Genomic DNA, 19,027 nt, shown 5'->3' with positions numbered 1-19,027 from the left:
AAACTTGGAAGTTCTTGGGAGGTAGAAATAGCTAAAGCTGTATTCCTCACCACTGATGATTTTCAGTGGTAATTTACCCTGAAGTCTGGTGAGTGCTACTGAAAGGTACTTCATAAGATGTAATTGAACTATGCAGCATTATAAAGGACAAAATTTTAAAACTGGAACAGCACAGAGTAGGTGCTTCCTGATCTGGATATACTGTTACAGCTATTAATACTTAAATAGAATTTGACTAATGGGAGGAATTTGGAGAGAGCAATTAGAGTGAATTATTGGAAAACACATTTTTTAATAAGAGGCTATTAGGGATGCAATAAATGGAGCATATCTAGAATTAGAGGAATGGGCATATTGATCAAAGGTAACTGTTACCAAAAGAGGGAGAGTTTCTGTAAGTCATGGCAAGATACAAGTGCTGGAGAAGCTCAGATGAGCAACTTTCAAATAGGAAAGATGGTGCATGTTTTTAGTGGATGGTAATTAAGCAATTTTTAGTTGGTTGAGAGGTGACATACTGAGCTCTTCATTACTGCTCCAGATCAACTCTGGAATACCTTTTTACCTACATGTACACCTTTGTTTGGCCATCAGGTTGTCAGGCTCTAGTGGTTTATAATCTGTGCCAGCTCTTGGGTTTCTGCATCTGAAGCCACGACCTGGTTTTTGTAGGTTCCTGAGGCCCCTTTATTTATGAGTGGTAACTTCGTGCCTTTCCAGGTTTGCTGCGGGATAAGCTTGGCACCTATGATGTAGCATTTTACCTGGCTGGAGTCCCTCCCCTCGTTGGAGGAGCTATTTTGTGTTTCATCCCCTGGGTCCATGAACGGCAGAAGTTGAAAGAGAGAGCAAAACCTGTTGATGGAGAAACTACTGAGAAAATGCTGGAAAATGAAAGCACTTTGGTGTCAGACACGACAGAAAAGCCAGTCAAAGAACTGGATTCTGGCCTTTGATGCCTCTTTTTTTTTCCCTGTACCATCCGACCTCCTCCTACTGAAGATAGATTTCTACTTTTTGGCTGAAGATATTATATGATACTGAAGAAGTCTTGAACTATTGCTCAAATTGCAAAACTGCTACAAGAATCTTTTATACCATTGAACTTTTTGGACAAGTCTTTAAATTTGATTTCAAGCCACATTTTCAAGATATTTGAAGTTTTGTAGCTTTAGTGTGTACGAGTGTAGTGATTCTGTGTGTGAAGAGAATATTTTTCTAATCCATCAGAACTGATTTCTGGAAATGTGAAAGCTGTTTTTCCTCACTGACCTGGGATTCTTCAATGGTACCTATGATCCATCCACTGCAGGCACACCCCTGGGTGTTCATATTGGATAATGTAGTAGCTCTTATGACTGATCTGTTTTTTGAAGTTTCTCATGCTGTTTACAGTCTTTTATAATTCTCTATCATGAACACAAATATGCATCTTTTTGCCAAAATGATTTTTTCTTTAGAAAGCTAAATTATTAAACAACTGTTGAAACACTCACTTGTTTGCATTCACCTTTCACAGTAACCCAGACAAAGAACATTAAGAATGGCATTTCTGATGGGCTCAGGTTTTGAATATGGGCAAACCAAGCTCCAAGTGCAAACACATTCAGAAGTAAAGCTGCTGAATAATAGTTTTTTTTAAATTATTATTATTATTATTTGGTGAAGGCAATACCTTTAAGGTATATTCGTATAAATCTTTTTTCAGCCAAAACTCAGAGTAGTAGATAGTTTTGAAACTGTACTGATTAATTCTTTGGAGCAGTATTGTGAATTAGACTAAATTTCAAATTATTCTGTTGTACTTGTTAGGATTTCTTTTTTTTGTTCTTAAAACCAAGACAGCTTTAAAGGATACATTCTAAGTGCAATACCAAGTTGTTTTTAAAGTGGAAATATACATGAGCTATTAAAACAACATTCAGCAATTAAAGATTTTTGCACTAAGTGAACATGCAGGTTTATTACAGGTCTTTATAGCTGTGCTCATTTGCCTGTAGGTTATATGGCTCCATATTTTATTCAAATATAAATAAATGTCTTTGCATGTCCTATTTCTTGCTTAACATCTTAAATGTCCCCATTGCTTATGTATTCTTAGGTATTATGCACTGTTTGTCAAACAAGTAACTTCTTTTTCTGAAAAATGTTTAAAAGCATAATACTTTGAGATGAAAACACTGCTTTTCAGTTTATCATAAAACACTTCTAATCACATTGCTTATCCATGGAAATGGTTCAGCAATCACTGGAATACTTAGTCGTTCTTTATTTCATGTCCATTTAATACCATTTAATATCCATTCAATAATTTTTGTTGCCTCATTTAAAAGCGTCATAGTAAAGAGTAAACTAAATGTGATCTGGACAAAATGCATATTTAAGTGCTTTTTTTAATAAGTAACTGTTCTTGTTCTTTACATAAACCATGGAGGCATACTGTTTTGCTTTTTTTAAATTATAACCTTTATTGTTTTTTCTATTTTCATTCTTCTTTTTCCAGTGTTGTAGTAAATTGCTCAGAAAACCCATCCAAAACAGCAATACTATTGCATTTAATGTTTACATCTAGCAACTGACAGAAGTTCTTTAAATATAATCAAGCAAAGCATCCTAATTATTGTAGACCAAAGCTCAGACTTATTTATATAGCAGAATTTCAATCCCTACTTTGCATGAATGAGGTCTAAAAGAATTGAATCTTAAAATGTTAGAAAGACACATGTGGAGGGACTTGGAGGTGGGGGGGGTGGGGGGAATGTGAATGAAGCCAGTCTGTAAAACCGAGGTCCCTTCAGGTTCATTGGAACTTGTGCTTTGGCACATTGTAAGTACTTCTAAAATAGGCATTAAAATATGCATAGTAGTGTTAATTAAAATTACTGCCTTCATTACAAAAGTGATGCTGACAGCCAATGCTGCTCTTGTCTGGAGTGTTTCTGTAGAACGTGATATTCAGTATTATTTTCCATTTGGGCAATGCAGAAGGTGTTGGCTAAGTGTGGTAAAAGACTCCTGTTTCTTGTTGTTCTGTAATGGAAAATTAGTGTTAATCACAGATCTTGCATTTCATGTGTTTTTAGTCCTGAGTTTTATACCAAAAACAAAGCTGCTGCTTTTTTTTATCACTGGTGCAATTTGAAATGATTGTGACCAGGTATCTTGGTGTGTATTATGGCATCTTCCCAACGTGCTACTCTGTATCTCTGTAAATTATCTGGGAGAGTATAGAAAATAATTGTTGTTAAGTTTTACAAATGACACGGAAATGGTATAACAATAGTGTGGATTAATTATTGCCATGCTGTTTAAAAAAAATAAAAATCCAAACTCTCATATTTGAGTAACTAAAATTGCATAAAATTTATAAAATCCCGAAAACAACAAACCAAAAAACCACAAAAACCATGACTTCATGAGGAGGGTACAATGACTAATTGTTTAGGAGTGATTCCTATGGTAAAACCAGCTACTGAGTGGGATGTTGGATGAGAGGGAAGCAGAGGTAGGGGTAAGGAAGCTCTGCTGGTGTGATGGTGTCGGAATAACAAACCCATTTCTGATGCCAGTGCTTGTTTTGCAACAATGCTAAAATTGGAAAGGCTTTTCAGAGGAGATAAAGCAAATTACTGCATAAGAACTCTGTTAGCATCCTTTCTGTTGGCTTGCATCTGTGGGGGAAATGTCCAGTAGCAAATGCTCTTTTCTGGACAAAAGCATAAGGTGTTTGTGTCCTAAGGCTAGGTAAGATGAAAAACAAGCTCAAATTGTTTGTGCTGAGGCTGACCAACCACTGAGAATCTTATTGAGAGATACTAGATTCTGTATGCCTTGAGGGTTTTAAAAATGAGGTTAGATGACACTCTTTAAAAAAACGCAAATAAATCCCCAAACTAACTAAAACATGAGAAACCCTACACAAATAGCAACTACTTAGTAAATTTATTTTTAAAAATATTTAATATTGCAAAAGTGGAGAAAAGGCCTGAATATTCAATTTTATTTTAATGGAATAAATGTAAATAAGATTTTGTAATGATTTATTTTTAGGTGTGAAAACCTGTTCATGGGAAACCTGCTGAAATCCTATTTTGATGACTCAAATCATGCCAGATTTAATCTTGTTGGGGGTAGATTCTAACATTAAAACAGTAGCTTAATTCAAGAAGACCCTTAAATCATTCTGATATATCTCTCTCTTGAGAACAGTTCATAGAGTACCTTCCATAGACATTATTCTCCTATCCTATAAACATAGTAATTATCTTTTCATTGAATGTTCTCAGAGTAAATCTTTGGAAGAAGATGAGTAGAAAGAGGTTTACTTAAAATGGCAGCGTGACATTTCCAGTCCTACCTGATGCTGTCATTTAATACACCAGATCTTGAAACCAATACTAATTTTGAGCAAGGTTTGATTGGTTTAATACCTTTTCAGTAGGTATGAGATCCTTTTGATCTTAAGAAAACTGTTCAGCAAAGAGTCTGAAATAATGGAAACCCTTTGGGTTCTTATTTACATCTCAGCTATGCAACAGTATCCAATGTATAACTAAAAAAGTACTGTTGGATTTGTCCTGGCTGTTTTTGAAGACCTGTACAAGTCTCAAACCCAGACTTCAAATTATAACGTAGTTAGAATTTCTTGCATCCAGGTCTTTTTCTGTTCAGCATTAGCATTTAAATTATTTTTCTAATTTTATTTCCAGTGACCATTTATTGTCCCTGAAAATTGCTCCCACAAGTCAAAGATGCTACAGCTGTTCTGTGGCCTTTCTTCAGGGTGTATTTGGCATCAGATGAGGCAGACAAACTGACACTGTTCTCCTTTGGCACTTCATGCATAATGTCTGGGCATATACATTCCCTCCTCCCTGCAGAGACACTGGATTGTCAAACTGATGCCCACCACACTGGATATGGGTGGTACTTTCCAGCCTTCCCTGGATGAAACCCTTGAGCAGCCACAGCCCGGCAGAGCAGGCAGGTTTTGGAGCTGTGGGAGGTGTGAGGTTGGGTCACCCTTGCTGGAGGCAGCTCTCGCAGGTACCGGATGGACGCTTTGATCGAAGGCTCGTGGTGTAAAAAAAGGGACGCTGCCATTGAAAAGCAGAAGTGCCCTGCTGAGTGCCTTGCCTCAGGTAGTACATGCCAAAGGGACAGGAGGTGCTTCCTTGCAGCTCCAAAGGGAGTATGTCACGTTGGGAATCAGTGCTACAATCCTTCAGGTCATCCATATGGGTTGGCTTAAGCAGCTGGGTTCTCCCTGTGCTGGCATGGGGAGCAGTTCCCTACCTCGCTGCTTGCAGAGGGGCTCAGCTGGGCCCTCTGAGCAGGGAGCAGAGGTAATGCCTGATCTGGGGTCTGGATTCCCCTTTGGAGAGCTGGAAGTGTTACAGAAGTCAGAAAGGACCCTCTGCTATTAAGAATGTGTGTGAATGTATCTATAAATACAATGTGTTTTGGCCAGGGTGTGCACAAATGTTCTGCATTTCCCCAGGGGAGGTGTAGTACTGGAATGCGAGAGATGGCTGAGGAGAAATGAACCCTTTCTTTGTGTGTCTCCCTGTTGACAAGCCCAGCACCATTAGAGTTCCAGCCAGCCAGTGAGTTTCTAGTCATGTAAACTTTGGCATATGTGCAGTATGCCTTCTAGTCTGTATATGTGGTGTCAACAGTTGTAATGTTTTGGAAGTGCGTCTGCTAAGATTAGAGTGATTTTATACCAAAGTGTTTGCTAATATTGACAACATCTTTAAGCATCTTTATAGACATCATATTTTGTATGTTGTTTTTGATATTAAAGGATACATGTTTTGCTAGCCTTAACTCCAGTTTTTCAAGTTCTGCTTTGTTAGAAGGTAAAAAATGAATGTTTAATGTTTTTCATGGTGCTAAAGTAACTGTGGTTAGTCTCAAATTATTCAGAATAAAGATGGTAATTCTTAAGTGCTCCATTTGTTACTGCATGCATCATTTTTAGTCTTAGTCTTGTGTAAAATTTATCATTTTGAAAAATAATTATATCTTGTATTCTGGTTATTTTTTAATCTAGTGTGCAGACTTTTGTATAAAAGTCTTTACAGCTTTTATTGCCACTGAGGTCTGACTGAAATGTCCCCTTTACATTTGCTCCTAAATTAATATATGGTGCAACCCATTCCATTCTGATTGCACTGACAATCCTTTTTAAGACTAATGATTTTATAAACCTAAACTACTGAGTTGCTTGTTTCTGAAAAATTTATCTTCTCTATTTTCCATTCTGGAGCTTAATATCAAACTTGCAGAAACACCTCCATTCACAAAAGGCAGAAGGCAAATTGAGGGAGGGAGGGAAACTGTGGTAAAATAAGCTTGAGTGGTGTTTCAAAAGAATTCTGATTTTGCTTCATGAACTGCTGGTGTAATTCAGTGGGACCTTTAATCATTTACTGGGCTGCTGCCAATTTCCCTTTGACTTACCTTGGCGGTATGAAACATGAAGTGTTTCCTCATTGACAGCTTCAGTAAGTCCCAGGAATTCATTCACCTTTCCTTTGTACTAGGGCCAAATATTTAAGTTCTTTAATAAATATATCTGATGATATGGGTGAAATATTTCCTTTTCACCTGGGGTTATTCTCTAGGCTGCTTATAGTTCAAATTAAAATTTGAAAAAGATGCCCAAAACCTTTATAAGTGCCTGGGTGCTGTTGCCATTTGTACACTCTCAATGTACAAAGCTTCTTTGTAGGTGTGTAAGACAACAATGAGGAGAAGCCTGGGGAAGACATTTGAAATACTGCTGTACCTTTTTCAGGAAGCTGTTTTTATAACATGGCAAAATACTAACATCTAGAAATGTGGTTTGACTTGTGTATGACTACTATTATTTTATAGTTGACATTATTTTATCTGGAATTGTCTCTACCACTGGACCTATGACCAGAAGCTCAGCAGTGTTCTGCAGATATGTCACGGTTCAGACTCTGCACTCTTGCAAAGGTACGAATGTGGGATCGATCAGGTTTAAATGTTATCTGGCAGTGTTATTTCTAGCAAGCAGCTACTTTTTTTTTTTTTTTTTTTTTTTTTTTTTTTTTTTTTTTTTTTTTCTTTTAATGCCTGAATGCGCCCAGGCTCTCCTGAACAGGAAGGTACTTGCAACATGCTTGCCAGTGCCAGGAGAAACGGCAATGGGTTGCTCCCTGTCCATGCTCTGTTATATCCCAGTATCTATTTGTTATGAACAACTCACAAAACAAAGCAGTGCAGTTTGGAATTATCTTTTGAGTTGTTTGTGATGCTTAAACTTACCAGGTATAGTGAAACTCAGAGCCTTTCTTACAGGGAGCAGCACCTCAGTGCCAGACAGGGAGCATGAATGGAGACTTTCTGCATAGCCTGTGAGCTGCTCCACGTGAGTGGTGGGAATTTATGTAGTTTTAATACTTAGTACTTTTAGTACCGGGCATGTTTTCATACCTGTCCTTAGGAGAGCAGCAGCTTTCTCTCTCTTGAAAAGCTTTATTAGTGTGACATAACAGTCTTTGTAGAACACAAAGATCTTTTATGATCGGTTGTCTGAAAGGTCGAGTGCAGTTTGAACGATAACACAGATTAAAAATAAAGTAATAAATGCTGGTTTATAAAGGCACTTCTCCAGGCACTGTGGCACAGGCTTGCAGCGGTGTGGAGTGCCAGCGGCCCTGGGCATGTCGCTCCCCAGCGCCGAGCCCCGTTCCCAAGAGGAGCCCTCGGCGGAGGGGGAGGCGGTGTCATCCCCCGGGGCCGAGCCCGGCGCTCCTCCCGCTCCTCTTCCCGATCCTCCGTCCGCTCCTCCCAGCGCCGTGCGCGGGGCGGGGCCGCGCTCCCCGGCGGCGGGAGCCATGGCCGAGGCCGAGCGGGAGCTGCATGTCCGCTTCATCGAGCCGGATGAGGCCGAGGCCGAGGGGGCGGCCGGGGGCGGCGGCTGGCGCTGCGGGCGAGGCGCGGACGGGGCCGCGCTGCGCTGGTGCATCACCGGGGTGCTCTGCGCCTCCTTCCTGGGGCTGGTGAGTGAATGAGCGAGGGCGGTCCGGGGGCTGCGGGGGGCGGTGCGGACCCTTCCCTGGGACGGGCGAGGTGACTCCGCACTCTGCCCTGCAGGGGATGAGCATCGCGGTGCTGGGTCCCACCTTCCCCAACCTGGCCGCCAATGTCCGCAAGAACGTCAGCGACATCTACTACATCTTCGTGGGCCGGTCCCTGGGCTACCTGGGTGGGTCGGTGCTCGGCGGGGTGCTCTTCGACTGCATGAACGCCACTCTGCTGCTCGGTGAGTGCTGCCCCGCCGGACACTGTCCGGGGCAACTTGGGCTTCTCCCCAGCGATAGCAGCCCCAGAGCGAGATGTGTCACCTTTACGGAGCGGTGCCGAGCCCTGGGAACGGGAGGGCCCGTGGGCTGTGGTGCTGCTCCCCCCAGATCCCCGCGGATGCGGTGCCGCTCGCTGCCGCCATGTTCCGCCCGGTCCGATTCCCGACACCGCGGGCGCCGGGCGCTGCTGCTGCGCGGCACCGCTGCCAAGAGCCCGGGCCCGCCGGGCACACCAGCAGCGGGAACGGGATCGAACTGACAAAATCTGCATGGATTGACCTACGGCTGCCTTTGCCTTGCACTGGACAACTGGACTCTTTTTAGTTTGTATCGAGTAATGTGCATAGTGTAGGCACTCTTGGAACATACAGGCTTCTGTAGTGACACTCTACAAAACGTGAAACAGGAAGATGTGTTTGGGCTGTCGTGTGTGCAGCAGAAACTTCCAGCAGCCACGCTGAGCCGCATTTCTATGGGGGGAGCTTTCTCAAACCCTTCCCTTACTTAACACTCATCAGTCACGATCACCTTCGTGTACTGGACAAAAGTCTGTGGATTTTGACTGAAGAGTCTTAGACAAATTTTAACTTATTTAAAGTGGGAAGCATTAATTACTGTCTGTAATGGTGAGAACATTTAAACTGTAGGTACCACAGTTGATGATCTTTACAGTTTTCTGGACTTATGGAAACTTGCTCCTGTAGGAGCACAGGACCAGCTTTGTCCAGGCAGAGCGGGGCTGCTCAGCCACCAGGGTGCCAGAAGCCAAACTCAACATCCAGAAAGGAGGGGCTCCTTTTAGAGTTGTGTTAGTGTCTCATTCCTGCAGAGATTCTCAGAACACACCTAAAACAGCAGAAGCCCTTTCAAGTGCCTTTGTGCTCTAAATTAGGGATTAAAACATATACCAGGGCTTGCTCTTTTTTTCCTCCTTTGTTCAGGGAACTGTGCCTCCCTTAAGGACCGTGCTATAATCACATGGTCAGTCCAGAGAAGATGAGAAGTTCCCATTTTCCACTGTTCTAAGATACCTGTACCCAGTCTCCCCTCTGTAATTTGCTCCAGAACACCTGCAGAGTGGGTTTCCTTTAGCCTCCTCCTTGTGCAACTGACAAGGTCAGAGTTGCCTGTGTCTCACATTTGAGACTTTACCTTCTGTAAAGGAATCAGTACACACCTGTGGAAGTGCACGTTAACTTGAAATAGTTTAGTATTTCCTTCTTTCCCTGAGGATAGCTGTGAACAATGCTAGGGAAATGATGGATCTCCTAATTCTTTCCAATTTGGTAGTGCTTATGGCAAGACCACAATTTGAACCACTGAACCTGTTCTCACTTTTATCATCTGGGTGCTGCCTGTACGAGATTTTGGCTTGTATAGTTTTACCTCCCATGTCTCAACTGCTGGAACTCTGCTACAAAGAAAAACTCTATACTGAGGAAAAATTGAAAACATCATCTGTCTTTGTCAAGGAAACTTTTAAGTGCCAATCTTCAGGTGTGGAGCTGAAGTGGACAACTGAGCATTTGCTGAGAAGTTACTTTCTAGGTCTCAGTGGGGCACTTGAGGAGCTGTACTTAATACACCCCATCTCTAGCGTTTTCTTCACACAGCTCAGCACACACACCTTCAGAAATGTTTTGAGGCTTGTATGCCAAGTATCTTGCTAGGACTTTTGGGTTCTGGACATTGCTGGTTTTGTTTGGAATTAACCTAAATTCTTAATTACATCAGCCCCCATTGATCTTTTATGTGTCTGCTGCATCTGTGATCATGCATTAATTTGAAAAATAATACAGACAGCTGAACAAGCTTTCTAATAACCTAATACTGTCTGTTCAAGATATTAATTGCAGGTAATTTTTAAATGGAGGTAATTATAAGCACAGAATTGAACTGCTGAATTTCCTCCCAAATGGTAATAGAAGCAATTTCCATCTGCTAAAAAATATTTTTTGAAATGCCATGTTGTCAGTGTAGCTAACTAATACAGTTAATGAATTGCTGCTAAATTTATTATGAGAAATTTTGTAGTTCTGTCTAGAACTCCAGAGATCCACTGGAATACACCCCTCATGTGAGAACAGACTATAAATGAAAGTCAGCATCTTTATATGGAGGTCACTTGTGGACAAGGTACATTTACTTTATAATATTTTAAGAGCTTAATGATTTGGGTTCTTTTAAAAATAGAGCCAAATTAAATGTTGTGCAGTTCTCAGAGGACAGACTTGATACTGTTTCAACCCATGTTTTACTGGTTTTGTAGTGAAGTCACATTTCTAAAGCAGAAATTTCCAGAAGACTTCTTAATGTCCTAGCAGGAGCTGCTGCTCCCTTTGCTTTAGCCAAACAGGTTTGTCATGCAGGGCTTATATCTTGATGAAATTCCTTTTTTTTTCCAAATGAATAATGATCTGTTGAACTTTCTAGCTGCTACTGCTAACCATGGATTGAGATATTTAAATTGCATCACTTATTAGGATTATTTGTAACTTCAATAATCATGAATTTATTTGTATTTCTTGGTCTTCTGGAAACTGTAGTATGTGAGTTATTTGTTTTGTTTTTTAACCTTTCCAGCATTATCCATGCTTGCAACAACAGTTGGTCTTTATGGGATACCCTGGTGTAAGGAATCCCTGCTATTAACAATCTTGATGTCAGTTATTGGAGGTTCCATGGGAATTCTGGACACAGGTAAGGGACCCTGTGGTCTGACTGTTCTTTCACTAAAATAATTGGAAACTTCAAGCATACCAAAACAGTTGCTGGTTTTTCTTGTGATACATCCTGAATTAAAAGAGGGGAGCTGTTTCACCTGGCTGTGATTCTTGGATTAATCTGGTCCTGAGGCTTCCAGTGTTTGTGTGGGTATGACAGGCCTCCCTTTAAGGGATTGGGGAGTGGGTATGTCTTGCTTCACAAGATCAATTTGCATTTCAGTGGGTCATTACAAGCAGAGAGGAAGTGCCCTATTCTCTTTAAGCAGTGTTTTCTTTAAATTACTCATCTACAGGAAGCTGGTCAGGATATTCATTAGCATTAGCTGGGCCTAAGTCCTGAGCAAAGCCCTGGTGTTTGAGAGAGGGATTCTCAGAGCTGCTGTTGGAAGAATTGTCCACCTACAGCTGGCTCAGCAGCAGCTGGGGATTCACAGCACCATGGCACTCATCTCCCTGAATTAAGGGATGTTTTCCACCTTTGGCCAGCCATGCTTAGGTGGCAGGAATACAAATCCATTCTGTCCCCCAGATTGTAGTTCTGTGGCATGTGCATACTGCAAATGGCCTGGGCAAAAAAACCCCCCAAACCCAGCACTTTTGCTGGAAAGCTGTTCAAACCCAGTTTCTTAGCAGAGGCTTATTATTGGAGGAAGATGATCTCAGAGGTCTTTTCCAACCTAAATGATTCTATGATCCTGAGATGTGTTGGTGAAGTTGCAGAGAAAATGTCTACAGGTGTGGTCAGAAAGGTAAAGGTCAGTTACACTGGGGGTATGAAAAATGAACTCCCACAGAAATGAGTCCCCTGGGCACAGCTTAGAAAAGGTGGGTTACGGATGGCTGCCTTTAGCAGGCACTTTGCATCGGGAAGCAAGGCCACAGCAAGGGATTTGGGCACGCTTAAGACACCTGGGAAATGCTGGCATACTTGCACACGGAGATTAGGAAATGCCCAAAAGTACATCAGTGAGCAGAGTGTTCTGGCGTTGCTGTAGCACGTGATGGTGAAGCAATCCCAGGCAGCCACTCCTGGCACCTCTCTCGAGAGATCCCAGCAGTGTGTGCTGACTGCTGCCCTACTGCAGGAGCCTGTGGTTGCTTACTAACCAGCAAGATACTGCTGGAGCTGGTTGATCACCTTCAGGGCAGGGTTATTTCTGAGAAAGAGCTGACTCATGTGTTAGCTTAGCCACCCAAACAGCTCTGGAAGCATCCCAGCCAAGGCCTGGCTGTGGTGGCTTGGCTGGTTGGCAACACAGAGGAATGTTGGCTGCATATGTGAATTGTCTGCCTTAATTCTGTGGGGTTTGAGGGAGCTCTGCTAAGATGTAAAAGAGCATGGCACAGGATCCAGTAGTGAAGAGATGGTTTTGCATGGCACTTGGTTTAAAAATTCTTTGTATGGGAAAATCTTGTCAGCTAATGGTAAAAATACCTTCAGTGGGTGTACTGCTTGGATGAGACCTCAGAGGCAGGGAGACTTCCCAGCCCGAGCAGGAGCAGCAGAAGAAACTCTGAGCAAGACAGTAAACCAAAGCTGAATTGATTTGGAAGAGTGCTGAGTGACAAGGGCTGCTGTACTGCAGCACAGGAATGTCACTGCTGTTTTGTTTTCCTGCGTTCTTCTGAGGGACTACTTCAAAACACCTGTGGTGGTTTGACACTGGTTAGGCACCAGCACCACAAAATCTATTTGCCTCTGCTATAGTTAAGCAGAGAAGGGGAAATCGGAACTTCATTTTTATGAGGATTATTGAGGAAAATGGAAAAAACTTCAAGGCAAAACAGGCTCAGACTTAACAGTATAAAGAAGATTTATTACTAGCAGAATTAAAAGTAAAAAGAATAATGAGAAACCAAAGCAAACTTTCAGAACACCTTTCTCTTCCAATACCTCCCTCTTTCCACTAAACCATGCAAGGGAAACAAACCTGGGGTTTTGGTCAGTGTTTCACTTCTTAAGAGTCTTTTTTTATGTTTAAGGAAAAGAGTTTCTCCTGCTGTGCTGTGGGATTCTTCCCACAGAATATAGTTCCCTGCAAACTTCTGTAGCGTGGTTTCAAAACCTCACGACAACAGTCCGCCCGAATCTGCTGCAGTGAAAAATCTCTCTCCCATGAATCCTGCAGTCTTCCCACACCGCCCTCATGGGTCATAGGAGTCGTGGGGGTTTGGTCTTTTAAGGATGAGCTCCAGCCTGAAAGCAAAGGCTTTCTTCTTCAATCTCTAAAAGCCTTTCACAACGTCTGTGAGCTCTGGCATGAGCACTTTTTTCACGAGCTGCGCGTGGATTTCTGCATCCCCCCATGTACCTCATCTCATGAACTACAGGGATAAAACAAATTGCTCTATTATAGTCCTCACCACGGCTTGCAAGGAGAACTTCAGCTCCAGCGCTGGGAGCGCCCCCTCTCCCTTCCCCCACTGAGCGTGGCACCGCCGTGTTGGCCTCTTCTCAACGTGATCTCACTTTTCCCTTCTCTCTGACTTGGAAGGAAGTTGGTGTATCTGTTAAGCTGCAGCTGAGAAGTTGATCTTGTTCGGGCTGCTCTCGATTGCTCACGGCTGCTTTGCAGCTCCGGGTGGTTTCTCCTGGCGGCTTGGCCCCACGCTGCCATGCCAGGACGGGCCCCGGGGCTCCCCGCCTCACCACTCCTCGGCAGAGGAGCAGAAACGAAAGGCACTTCCCGCATTTCCTCCTTCTTTAAATGTGTGTATCACTGTGGCAGTGCAAGTGGCTCCAGCCACTCCGTCTCCTGAGGAGAACTCACAACCAGCTGTGGTGGTCAGCAACGCAAATTTAGCATGTAACTTTCCCTCGTGGTGAGAATCCATGAGTCCCTTGTTCTGCCTTTTGCATGTTTTCCCCTGATTGGTTAATGCTTTCCCCTCCCTCTTTTATGTATGAAGTTATGTATATTAATTTATCTTCTTTAATATATATTAGCTCTAGAAAGTTCTTTGTTCCTTGACGCCCCATTGGATCCTTCCCTGAGTCCCTCCTTTGTATTGTTCCCATTGGTTCCCTTCCTGTCAATCCCACCTGCTTGTCTCTATCCCATTGGCTGAGATCCCTTTCCCTGCCTATTCTGTACCCAGTTTAAGATCCCTGGACCCTCCCACCAATCGGCCTCTTCCTCCCTGTCGTTCGACGGGACTAAACCTGTGTGGAACACATAGGAGAGTCCCCTCTCTTTACTTCTTTGCTTTCCCTGCGTGCCTGCAGAACAGCGACAGAAGGATGCAGCCCCTTTGGGTGAGGAGCTCTACCCCTTTTTCATTGTGTGCTGGGCTCTGAGTGCCGCCTTCCAGAGGGGTTTCAGCATTGACCTCCGGGCTTCTTTGTGTCGGCATGCGAGGGGTAAAACCCCCTTCTGCCAGCTCCCTGCTGCTGCAAAACCCCTCACATCACGGAGGTGTTACCAGCTTATTTAACTGATCTGACGACCTATCCATCAACCACAGGCTCTGTGCCGGTCACAGAAGTTTTTCCAAACTGTTGAACTACCACAGCACCTCCCTGAGATTTTACTCCTATCATTATCGTTGATCTAATGGTGGTGTAGTTTGGTGTTTGCAGCGGTATTGACGTAAACCCTTCTGCTTCTGGAAAGTCATTTGAATGCAGTTGGGGTGGGCCCAGCCCATCAGAAGCAAGTGCTTTGTTATTTTTCCTGGGACGTTGTTTAATGAGGCTTCTGATTCTTAGCACTGGGTGTTGTTGCTTTTGATACTTAGAAAAATGAGAAACAGTTACAGTTCCCTTTAAAAAATGCTGATAAATGCTGCAAACTGTCAAATATGGTAATTAGAACCATAGAATCATAGGGTCAACTAGGATGGAAAAGACTCTTACAGTCACGGAGTCTAGCCCTTAACCCAGCACTGCTGAGGCCACCCCTAAACCATATCCCTAATGTCACATCCACGTGCGTTTTAAATACCTGTAGGGATGGTAGCATACACTTCCTCGGGCAGCCTGTTCTAATGCTTGACAACCCTCTTCCATGAAGAAATTTTTCCTAATACCCCATCTAAACCTCCCCTGGCACAGTTACGTGTGGCCATTGCTGCTGGATTAAGCTGCTGCGTGACTCTGTTTTGACTGCTGTGAATACCCTCCTGAAGCTCAAGTAATCACATGGATTTAAGGCAGAATTTCAGTTAACTGCTGTTTTGCACATTGTATTTGCTAAACCTGGCATTATTGTACATTGAATTAGTAATATATGTTATGGTTTGTTTTGTTGTTTTGGGTTTTTTTTTTTCTTTTAAACAATATCTGGTCTTGGACTAAAATGAATCTTTCTCTCTCTGATCTGCAGGTGGCAATGTAGTGGCACTGAATACCTGGGGATCAGAGGCTGGGCCACACTTGCAGGCTTTGCACTTCAGTTTTGCTGCTGGTGCATTTGCTGCTCCAATCCTGGCTAAAATGGCCTTGGGGGGCTCTGAATCTGAAAAACTTCCAGGGGCCGAAAAGACAAACCAGTCTGTCCTTAAGTCTGTGCCGACAGCATCAGCTGCATCAACTACATCAGCACTGAAAGACCATCATGATGGAGATTTTTTGTGGTCCTATATTATCATAGGGACATACATTCTTTTCGTTTCCATCTTCTTTTTTGTTTTGTATTCAAAGGGCAGCTCGGCTCAAGACAAATTGAAGGCTTCTGCGCAGAAGAGAGTGCTTGCCAAATACCACTGGCTTCTAGTTGGTCTCCTGTTCTTATTTTTCTTGTTCTATGTGGGAGCAGAGGTCACTTATGGCTCTTACGTATTTACTTATGCAATGGTCTTTGCTGAGATGAAAGAAAGTGAAGCAGCTGCTTTGAATTCTGTCTTCTGGGGTGCATTTGCCGTGTGCAGAGGAGCGGCGATATTCGGTGCTGCTTTCCTATATCCTGGCACCATGATCCTGATTAGTCTCTTAAGCTCTGCTGCCTCCTCTTCAGCCCTGGCCTTCTTTGCACATTACCGAGCCTTGCTGTGGGTGGGAACTGCCATGTACGGAGCATCCATGGCCACCGTCTTCCCCAGCGGCATTGCCTGGATCGAGCAGTACACGGTCGTTGAGGGGAAATCAGCCTCTCTGTTCGTGGTGGGCGCGGCGCTGGGCGAGATGTGCATTCCTGCCACCGTGGGCTATCTCCAAGGCAGGTTCCACCACGTTCCTGTCGTCACGTACGCTGCCTTCGTCACTTCTGCAATGACAGTCCTGCTCTTCCCCATCATGTACAAACTGGCCAACGTTCCCCAGGAGAATGACTTGAAAGAAGTGAGTGACAGCGAGACCCGGGCAGCTTTGTTGTCAGACTCGAGGCTTACTGAGGATGAGGAGGATGAGGAGGATGTAAGAGAGTGGAACAATGCAGACTTTGAGGTAATAGAAATGAATGACAAACTGAAAAACTCTCTGATGGACACCTCCCATAAGATACCAGGGGACCCTCCAGCTGAAGTCTCTCTCCAGCCCCATCTGGATGATGTATTGGGCAACTCTCCAGTGGTTGCTGGTGGCTCCCCTGGAAGACAAAATGGGAATGTTGACTGGGAGAAGAGTGAATAGAGTCAAAGCTTTTTTTTTTTTTTTTAATGGAAATGCAATTGAATTGTAGCTGTTGTCAAGTGGTTCAGGAATCCTTTCAAAGTGGTGCAGAGCTCAGCGTGTTCATTTGCCCAGCCCTTTCTCCTCTTTCATTTTCAGCCTGCAAGGATGTGTCTTGGAGTGGGAAGGTCCTCAGTGATGTGAATAGGGCAACATGATAAATATATAGGCTATGCCAAAACTGTTAAAATGTAAGAGATGTTTTCTAAATATGAGGCATGCATCCAAGGAAGAGATGCTGCTGTAGTAACTGGGAAAGAAGGGGACTGCTCAGACTACTCAGTTTTTTTGGGGGTGGGTGAAATGTGCGGGTCTGAGGTCCTTTGTCACAAAACGGTTGCATGAGAGAGGAGAGAGATCTGTTATCTGTGATGCTGAACTTTCTTACCTTGTAAAGGAGGAGTGTTTCTACTGTGTTTGAAAATTGTGTGTGATCAGGAGATCAGTTAAAATTTCTGGTGATGCCCAGCAGCTGTAAATTGAATAACCTTTTGGCAAACTATATGAATTTCTGGTTCTGAGACAAAGACAAGAAAAAACTGGAAATTACTTCTTAGGAGTGAAACCATGCCTTTGGGTCATTTAAAAGCAGTTTATGAGAAAGGGCACAAAATGGGTCATTGTTTATCTGTTCAAATGCATAATTCCAACCTACTGAACAGTGGCAACAAATCTAGATAAAGTATTTGTGATTTTAATTATGGCACTACCACTGAAATCAACAAATGTATGCAGAAGATGATAAATTACCATGTAATCTTAGAATGGTTTGGGTTGGAAGGGACTTTTAAAGATCATCCAGTTCCAACCCCCTGCATGGCAGGGACACCTTCCACTAGACCAGGTTGCTCAGAGCTCCATCCAGACTGACCCTGAAAACTTCCAGGGATGGGGCATCCACAGCTTCTCTGGGCAGCCTATTCCAGTGCCTCACCACCCTCAGAGCAAAGAATTTTTTTTTGATATCTAATCTAAACCTACTCTCTTCCAGTTTGAATCCATTCCCCCTTCTCCTATCACTACATGCTCTTGTGAAAAGTCCCTCTCCATCCTTCTTGCTGGCTCCCTACAGGTAAAAGAGATGGCTTAATATATGGTATTTTTATGCCAGTTGTTTAAATTCAGGTTGTAGCAAATTCTCTGGCTTCTTGTGCCAAGAATTTAACAGGGTAGTGTGTTACAATGAAGATCTGAGAAGGAGAGGGAATTACCAGTGAGACAATCCTTTCCAGTATGACTACTGGTCAGTTGGATTGGTGACATTTGGGTTTTATTTATTTCTTTGGGGAATGGCATAGAGCCTGACTCTTCCTAGCGGAGAAGCCATGGATTATAGGTGTAGGTTTATTGCTGCTAAGCAGGAAGCCCTGGGCAGGCACAGCCATGCCAGGGAGACCTCCTAGTAAGAGCAAAAAAAAAAAAAAAAAAAAAAACAAACCAAAACCTAAACCAGCAGCAAATGGCAACATCCGTCTCTGAACAGTAATCTTGTCATTTGTCAACTTGGAACTCCATATTTATTAAGTATTTTTTTAAGTCTGTGTGATCAGAATCTACTCTTGTTTGGGGTTTTTAACTTTGCACTTTTATTAGTATTTTTCTCACTAAGAGGTTTCATTTAGTAACAAAAGAGCTCTAGGTGTAACATAGCACAGAATCTTAGATGTTCCCTGCATTTCCAGGTCTGCTTCTGTTCCCTCTCTTGTCCTCCAAGTGTGCAACCTAGGCTTGCATGGCTTTTTCCTTTCTGAGGAGTTAGTAAGAAGCCAGAATCAACTTGTGGTGAAAAATGTGTATTTTTTTGTTAGCACCTTGCCATGTTGCAGGGCCTCCCTCTCCCTCTGCTGCTGGCACTTAAATGCCACTGTGTTATTGCCACGTTTCTTCTGTGGCATCTTTTTCCAGCGCAATGCATGAACCTGCACTTTAAAATGAAGCCTTGTTTCACTTGTGGCACGAGGGTTCTCTCTGCTTACAGGAAATGGTAAAGGCTTGTAAATGCCAGGCCCAGTCCTGGCCTAGGCACAGGTGACAGGAGTGAGTCCGTGTGGCCCTGTGTGCTTAGTTGATTTGACATGGAAGCAAACAGTGTGGTAGGCAGAGGGAGTGGCTGGAATGCAGGCAGCTGGAGCCTGCATTTCATCGTTTTTCCTCTTCCCATTTTTCCTCCTGCACGCTGCAAAATAAGGGGGTGTCAGCTGATGGTGAGGACAAATCCCACTGGTGGAGGGGGATGGAGAAGGTGCAGGACACACAATGAAAGATATGGAAACTGCTGGAACTGCAATCCCCCCAGCTTCACCTGCGCTGACATTGCTATAAGAAAGCTTCCCCATACCTGAGATAATGTTGCC

At 43.2% G+C, this 19,027-nt stretch overlaps 2 protein-coding genes across 2 annotated transcripts in view; both read left to right on the top strand.

Annotated features, from left to right (window-relative positions):
- Positions 1–5,953, top strand: part of SLC16A10 (solute carrier family 16 member 10) — a 69,438-nt gene extending 63,485 nt beyond the window's left edge. Inside the window, 1 exon segment of the mRNA XM_039569674.1 lies at positions 721–5,953. Within this exon segment, the coding sequence (XP_039425608.1) occupies positions 721–956 (236 nt within the window). The 3' untranslated portion in view covers positions 957–5,953.
- A 1,720-nt stretch (positions 5,954–7,673) lies between these two features.
- MFSD4B (major facilitator superfamily domain containing 4B) lies at positions 7,674–17,345 on the top strand. The gene is made up of 4 exons (XM_039569801.1): positions 7,674–8,036; positions 8,131–8,299; positions 10,923–11,039; positions 15,391–17,345. The coding sequence occupies exons 1-4, from the start codon at positions 7,698–7,700 to the stop codon at positions 16,632–16,634; spliced, it is 1,869 nt and encodes a 622-aa protein (XP_039425735.1). The 5' UTR covers positions 7,674–7,697; the 3' UTR covers positions 16,635–17,345.
- The last annotated feature ends 1,682 nt before the right edge of the window (positions 17,346–19,027 follow it).

This window comes from Corvus cornix, chromosome 3, assembly GCF_000738735.6.
Source record: "Corvus cornix cornix isolate S_Up_H32 chromosome 3, ASM73873v5, whole genome shotgun sequence".
Lineage (NCBI taxonomy): Eukaryota > Metazoa > Chordata > Aves > Passeriformes > Corvidae > Corvus > Corvus cornix.
Note: the sequence above shows the minus strand (reverse complement) of the source record. Positions and strands in the feature narration are given on the sequence as shown.

Excerpts from the sequence above, each read along its gene's own strand:
- MFSD4B (XM_039569801.1), top strand. The coding sequence starts at position 7,698 with ATGTCGCTCCCCAGCGCCGAGCCCCGTTCCCAAGAGGAGCCCTCGGCG. Across the intron at positions 8,037-8,130 it reads GCGCCTCCTTCCTGGGGCTG|GGGATGAGCATCGCGGTGCT; the intron begins GTGAGTGAATGA and ends TCTGCCCTGCAG. Across the intron at positions 8,300-10,922 it reads GAACGCCACTCTGCTGCTCG|CATTATCCATGCTTGCAACA; the intron begins GTGAGTGCTGCC and ends TAACCTTTCCAG.